This window comes from Nanorana parkeri, unplaced genomic scaffold (assembly GCF_000935625.1).
Source record: "Nanorana parkeri isolate BGI_ZX_2015 unplaced genomic scaffold, ASM93562v1 scaffold30, whole genome shotgun sequence".
NCBI lineage: Eukaryota > Metazoa > Chordata > Amphibia > Anura > Dicroglossidae > Nanorana > Nanorana parkeri.
Window position 1 is genome coordinate 2133960 of NW_017306298.1, and position 7334 is coordinate 2141293.

The 7334-nt window shown below is 44.8% G+C and overlaps 1 protein-coding gene across 1 annotated transcript in view; it reads right to left on the reverse strand.

Annotated features, from left to right (window-relative positions):
- Nucleotides 1-4942, reverse strand: part of LOC108796305 (solute carrier family 13 member 1-like) — a 34319-nt gene extending 29377 nt beyond the window's left edge. The window contains exon 1 of the mRNA XM_018567768.1: nt 4756-4942. Within this exon, the coding sequence (XP_018423270.1) occupies nt 4756-4932 (177 nt within the window). The 5' untranslated portion in view covers nt 4933-4942. The remainder of the gene's footprint in view (nt 1-4755) is intronic.
- Nucleotides 4943-7334: the final 2392 nt, after the last annotated feature.

Consider the following 7334-nt stretch of genomic DNA (forward strand, 5'->3'; position numbering starts at 1 on the left):
ATGTTTCTTGGGCAAACTCAACGGCCCAAGTGGCTCCGTCGGCTAACGAAGGGAAGGGGGAGAAGTCTGGTGACGTCACGGACATCGACGTCACCGGACTCCTCCCCCCTTCCCTTCATTAGCCGACTGAGCCCCTTGGGGAAGGGGGGAGGAGCCAAGTGACATCGATGTTATTTTGAAGATATGGGTAGAGGTCGGCTGTTTTAAGATGAACTTGCTTTACCAAAAATACAAGCAAAACAAGTGGTTCACACATGTTCCCCACTGCAGCAAATACTTTCCCTCTGCTTGCCTGCCATTGGGAAGGAAGAGAGCATGGAGTACAAACTTTCCATGATGAAATGGAGAATACTGCATAGACATGGCCAGGACAGGCTGAGAAGATTTGGACAAGCTTAGGGGCTTTGTGGGTGACATGGCACTGAATCAGGGACAGGCAAGTATACAGCTGGTCATACACTTGCAGATTTTTGTATGAACGTTCATCCAGAAAACCTCATCAGAACATTCAATAACGCCAACAGACTTCTCAAATGCCATTCGAAATTTCATTTGAACTTCACATTCGATTTTTGGAATGAACAGAGTTTCTCAAATGAAAACCATGTTCACGGTTAGAATTTTGTTTCTTTTCCTTCAAATTTGTTTTGTCAACGCTCAGAAACTAATCAATTTAACCCCAGTAACTGCTAGAAAAATCAAAATTCTACTGGTGTATACTCCCCTCTCAGCTGACGAACTACAAACTCGGCTGAGCTGAACTTGCAGTTTGATGCCGTCATCTCCCGGAATTCTAGCCTGGGGGTAGAGCGGACTGGGCCTGCAGATAATTAGCCGATACATGACATGCTACTGGCTGGAGGTTTGAAAGACTCGTTACTCTTCTTTGATTTCAGGTTTTTAATTATTGAGTAGAGTATCACCGCACTGATAAGCTGCCCAAATACTAGTGTCCAATTTTTTTCACCACACCCCATTAGTCAAAATCACGTTGCACTTGATTACCGTAAAAAACAAAGCGCATCTAAAAGCTGGCCATGCACCTCTAGATTTTCGAACGGAAATTTTCGTTGCTGCCAAGAACCCTCTTTCGATCCTAGCTCAAATACCTCATCATGTGCAGACCAATGTAGATTTCGATAATCGTTCATTAGCAATACTAAGGGCTTGTTCACACCAAATGCAGACCAGATCTGCATGAGTATCTGCACAGGCAGTGCAGTGTGTTTTGCAGCGTTGCGCGCCGTTTTGGTAGAAAAGAAAAAAAGTGTATAAGCCTACAATGGGTTTTCAGTGCGTTCCAGCGCAGGAAAAATTAGAGCTTGCTGCAGTTTTTTCTACATGCTCTGGAACTGAACGCTGCAATGTGAACTAGAGCCCAAAATACCATTGGAATACATTGGACGCAGTTTTGATCCGTTCTGTAACTGCTCTTCACCTGCTCCGCGCTTGGCATGAACTAGCCCTAACTCACTGAATTTCATCGATCAACAGAACGGATTTTTGTTTGCGCATGTGCAGTGTTCTTGTTGGGATTTTTTTTTTTAGTACGGAAACACCGCCAATCCATGGATTTCGCACAATTCGAAAAAAGTTTTCCCACCTGACCGATCGAGGATATTCGGCCAGAAGTACAGCAATTAAAATCATTGGTGTCCCATCAACTGGACCATTCATGGACAATTGTTGAATGCAAAAAAAAAAAAATTCGGTGTATGGCCATCTTACGTCCCATTTTACACTTAAAGTGACATTAAACCCTCAGATTTTTTAACATAAAACAATACTGTAATGTGTGCCTTACTGTAATCCATGGTGGTTTCCCTTCTCTTTGCTGCTCTTCCTTTTAAATCTGAATCTCTTCTCATGCTTGGGGAGAACTTCTGTTTTGCAGCAGACTGCCTTGTCTCTGAAAAGGGATACATGGTGTCTGTGTGTTGGTTTGCAACCTGAGCCAGCACTACAGGAAGTGGCACTCAGCTGCAAAGGGAAGTTCTCCCCAAGCATGAGAAGAGATTCAGATTTAAAAGGAAGAGCATCAAAGAGAAGGGAAACTACCATGGATTACAGTAAGGCACACATTACAGTATTGTTTTATGTTAAAAAATCTGAGGGTTTAATGTCACTTTAAGCATTCTGTCGCTCAAAGGTAAGCGCGACAAAACGCTCAAGACAAGGAATCCCATTCATTTCTACGGCCCCTGTTCTCACTTTGAGCATTTTGTCGCAAGCAAAAAACACACATGCTACTGCAGCAGAGGAGGCGGCAGGTGTAAGAGCAAGCCAGCTCCAAGGATCAGTTAAGAATAACTTTTGTTGAACCTAGACAAAAACGAGCACTTAACCCTTGCCGTGCGGGGGTAACCCCACTGCAAGGGTTGGTAAAATTGTATTGGGATTTGTCCAGCCCTGGGCCAACCACAGGTAACCTCTAGATGTACGGATACATGCACATAGCAATGGACAGCTCCGGCTATTTGCAGCAGGTCATTGAGTTGTACAGGCTGAGTGGCCAGCGTCAATCGGAACACCTGGGATCCCAGCCACAGGTATCAGCACAGCAGTATACTTGCCAACTTAGTATGTATGGATGAGGTCTTCTACCCAAACGTAAGTGACAGATTTAGTAACCTTCATACTTAAAGCGGACCTTTACCCGTATCTTTAAAATAACAACAAACACACCTTTAGAAATGTTTAATAATAACAACCTACAAACACATACTTCTAGATAATCTCCGACTTTGTATTCTTTGCATACCTTACTTCTCTTTTCTTCCCCAGTCTTCTGACAGTGGCCATGTTTACTAAGGGCAGATTACTAGCTCTCCTATTACTTCCTGGATTTCTGGTACATGTGACTAGGACATGTGACCATGCACATCGTATCAGGGGAGGAAAATGCCTTTCCCTGAGATCTTCTGAGATTACAGATGAGATTTCCCAGCAATGCTCTGCTGATGACAAGGCAATCCCAGTGTGCATTGCTTTGAATAAAAAGCAATGCAAACTGAAGTCATTTTGCCCTTTCAAAACAGGAGGTGAATGCTCTGCAAGTGTAAGTATTTCACAATCACAGCATTTTACACCTGACATGTCTATGTTACTATTAAATCATCATACATAGAGGGATGCATTGGTAGAATTTGATTTCTGAGTGTAAAGGTCCGCTTTAAATGGAAACAAAGTGATCACCAAATATAAATTACAGTTACGTGTAAATAATGGCCTAATTTTAGGGCTTGTTCACATCATGTTCGGATCATGTCCTGACCAGAACAGTTTGTTCCCGGACCAAACAGAAAGCATCCAGCATGGAAACGCATCAAAAACACAAACACTGAAATGCACCTGAAAGCCCATTTTAAGTGAAAAATTGCAGTAAAAATGCGACACAAACTCAAGATGTGGTCCGGAAAATGATGTGAACCAGACCTAAAATTGCTACTTTGTGTTGCCATCTAAAAATCTGGTTATAATAAAAACACAACCAGAACTTTTTACAATTCGAGGAAATACTTTAAGAAAATAACAAAAACAAAAGATCCCCAAGGTTTACACGCAGGAGTCGTCTGTGTGATTACAGCGCATAATAATAAATATTTGAAATAGCACAATGATAGAAAGTAAACCAGTCAGAGAAATTTCAGGGATGATGATTTACTATTGTAGAATACTAGTTGTGTGGCTGGAACTTTGTAGCTTCAGTACAGACCTGAAACAATGCAGTATGTCGGAGAAGTTGGGGCACCTGATCTGCATAGATGATCCAGGTGAATGAATTACTATGACAGCCAGGCACCCAACATTTCCAGGTGAAGGTCAGCAATGGCTGCCTACATACAGCTCTCTTAAAAGTGAAGTGTACTATTATATGTTGGGAGCGATCGATAACGTCCTCAGAGGCTTAGCAATGGTCGTTAAAAATTTTGTTTGATTTTGGAAAGAACTGAGTTTTTTTCAAACGTAAAACACACACAATTTCATTCAATCAAGAAAAAAGTTTCAAACATGCTCATTCAAATTTTTCATCACTGTGGTCCAAATTGATGATTGATTTAACCCCGTCAACAATAAGAAAGTCAAACGAATGTTCCAAAATAAAAAAAATAATATATTTTTAAACGTATTTAAGTTTAGTGTAGTTATTATTATTATTATACAGGATTTATATAGCGCCAACAGTTTGTGCAGCGCTTTACAATATAAGGAAGAAATTACAATCAATACAATTCAAGACAAGAAGGTAAGTATGGTAAAGTTGCAATTTTTTTTTTTTTTTTAAATAAACCCATTTGTAGAAGAGTTGAGGAAACGACCAAACACATTGCTATACGGATGAAGGAGTTCAGGGGAACTGGGACCCTACTATAGGCCGCACAGCACCGCTTCCCATTACATACAAACTGAACTCCGAGGTTGCCAGCTAAGATACGTTTCCTGGGACCGGCTAATTAAGACCGGGAAAATCATGACCCTTGCCGGGGGCCTGGCCGGAAAAGTCGTGACCCTTGCCTGAGCCTGGCAAATCGGGACCCTTGCCGGGGCCGGCAAAATGGGAGCCTTCCCAGGACTCGGCCAATGGGGAGCCTTCAAGGGACCACAAAATCAGGACACTTCCTGGTTAGGACCCCCCATGTGATTGTGGCTACTGATGGGACATTCTCCATCAATAATTAATGGTTTCCTGTAGTTGTCAAAGTTTAATATGCAGAGACAGCGAACAAAGCATCCTCATCCCCCCATCATCCTTACCTTGGTCTGTGCCACCAGAGGCAGGGGAAGGAGCAGGAGAGGCAAGCAAAAAGTAATGACGACATCTTTCTGCTGCCAGATCTGCTGCAGTGTAGACATGGCCATGTGCAGGCACACCAGTCCCGGGATCCAGACGGGTAGAGGACGCTCTAGGGGAGGCAGGTCCGGGGCAGGCATCGGGAGGGCCCGGGGGGAACGGGCGGGTTGAGCCTCTCCTGTAGCCGGCTCTCTCTCACCTCCGCATGTCCGGACGGAGCATCTTACAATCTGGAGGGAGAGAACGATCCTGACCCTCCCCCAACATCAGATGGGCAGGCATTCAGCGGCCGCCCGGACACACACAGCCCCGCTGTCTGCTAACAAAGGAGCCGTGTATATGCGAGCCACGTCACCGGAGAACTCACCAACCAGGCGGGGGGATCACCCTATAGGTCCCCCCCCTTCCTCCAACCACTCAATCTGGACCAGTCATGTCTGCCAGACACTGGAGGCTGTTAAAGGGATCCTTTCATGCAGGCTGCCATTGCTAGCCGCTGCTGGCGGTTAAAGCTGGAGAAAATCATTCACTTTCGTTACGTGTCTGATTTTGTAAGAGCCCATTTGTATGGTAGTATTACGCTAAAGGACGCAATTGCCGTAATTGTCGCAAAATGTAATGCAGAGTATGCTAGCGCGTTGCATTGCCATTCATTCTGTGTGCCACCCCAATACACCTAACGGCAGTGGCGCCTTGCGCTGCAACACGCAGTACAGCAATAGAGCGTATTTGCGATAAAAAAGTAGTGCATGCATCTAAGTAGTGCATGCATTGCGCTGTGCGATAAAAGCATAGGAGCTGTATCTTTAATGCAATGATATGAATTAGGCATGCACCTATACCGTTTTTTCGGTACCAAGTACCGATATTTTGCTTCCGGTACTTGCCGGTACTGAAGTTCCATTAAGGAAGCCAGTCAGCGTGTAAAGACTCGCCACCCAGATTCCTGATTAGCAGGAAAGCCATCTCCATGTTCCCTCGTCACCAGGTGACGAGAAAGCATAGAGTTGGCTTTCTGGCCAATCAGGAAGCCGGGCACCATGTAATGACTCGTTGCCCAGCTTCCTGATTGGTCGAGAAGCTGGCCAATCAGGAAACCGGGCAACACGTCATTACACAGGGCCCAGCATCCTGATGGGCCTGGAAGCTGGCTCCATGCTACTTCGTCACCAGGTGAGGAGGGAGCATGAACCTGGATTTTTGTGCAATCAGAAAGCCGGGGGGTGTAATGGCACGTTTCCCGGCTTCCTGATTGGCCGGGAAGCTGGCTCCATGCTCCCTCGTTACAAGTGATGAGTGAGCATGGAGCCGGCTTCCTGGCCAATCAGGAAGCCGGCAGCGTGTAATGACTCACTGATACCGGAAGCTCAAGTATCGGGCGAGCACGAGTAATCGCCCAAATACTTGGCACCGGTACCAAAACTAGTATTGGTGCATCCCTAGTATGAATGGCCCCTAATATTTAATGGGGTCAAATCAACAATCGTTTTTTTTTTTCAACACGATTAAAATTCTAACAGTGGATGATGTTTTTGTTCAGGAAACTCAATTCATTCCAAAATCGAATGTTGATGCAGAACTCCAGCTTTAAAAATATACACACACACACTTACTGCCCACTTTATTAGGTACACCGGTTCAACTACTCGTTAAAGGGTAATTCCACTTTCACAGGTGAATTTGGAAAAATAGAATTAGCCCCTCCAATCTGGCCCCCTCTCCCACCTGCTATACTTGCCAATGGACAAACGCTCCTTCCCCTCCACTAGTGCCGGTGTACTATCCGTACCCCGTCCTGCCGTGTAGCACAGCCCAGCGCTCTGTATTTTGAATTTCATTTGCAAATGGTGAAGACTCATTAGTGAGCGCGGTCAGGTGACCAATGAGTCCGCGAAAGAGGAAGGAGTGTTTGCTCAAAGGTAATTATGGTGGGGGGCCAGATTGGAGGGGGTAATTCCATTTTACCAAATTCACCTGGGAAAGTGGAATTACCCTTTAACGCAAATATCTAATCAGCCAATCACATGTCAGCAGCTCAATGCATTTAGGCATCTAGACGTGGTCAATATGATCTGCTGAAGTACATTCAACCGAGCATCAGATGGTCTGAGTATTTCAGAAACTGCTGATCTACTGGGATTTTCGCGCATATCTATCTCTCTGCAGTTGTGTGGACGCAAATGCCTTGTTGATGTCAGAGGTCAGAGAAGAATGGGCAGACTGGTTCGAGATGATAGAAAGGCAACAGTAACTCAAATAACCACTCGTTACAACCAAGGTATGCAGAATACCATCTCTGAACGCACAATGACCTTGAAGTAGATGGGCTCCAGCAGAACACCGCACCGGGTGCCACTCCTGGCAGCTAAGAACAGGAAACGGAGACTGCAATTTGCGGGGGCTTGCCACAATTGGTCATTAGAAGATTGGAAAAATGTTGCTTGGTCTGAAGAGTCTTCATTTCTGCTGCAACATTTAGATGGTAGGGTCAGAATTTGGCGTAAACAACATGAAACATGGATCCATCCTGCCTTGTATCAAC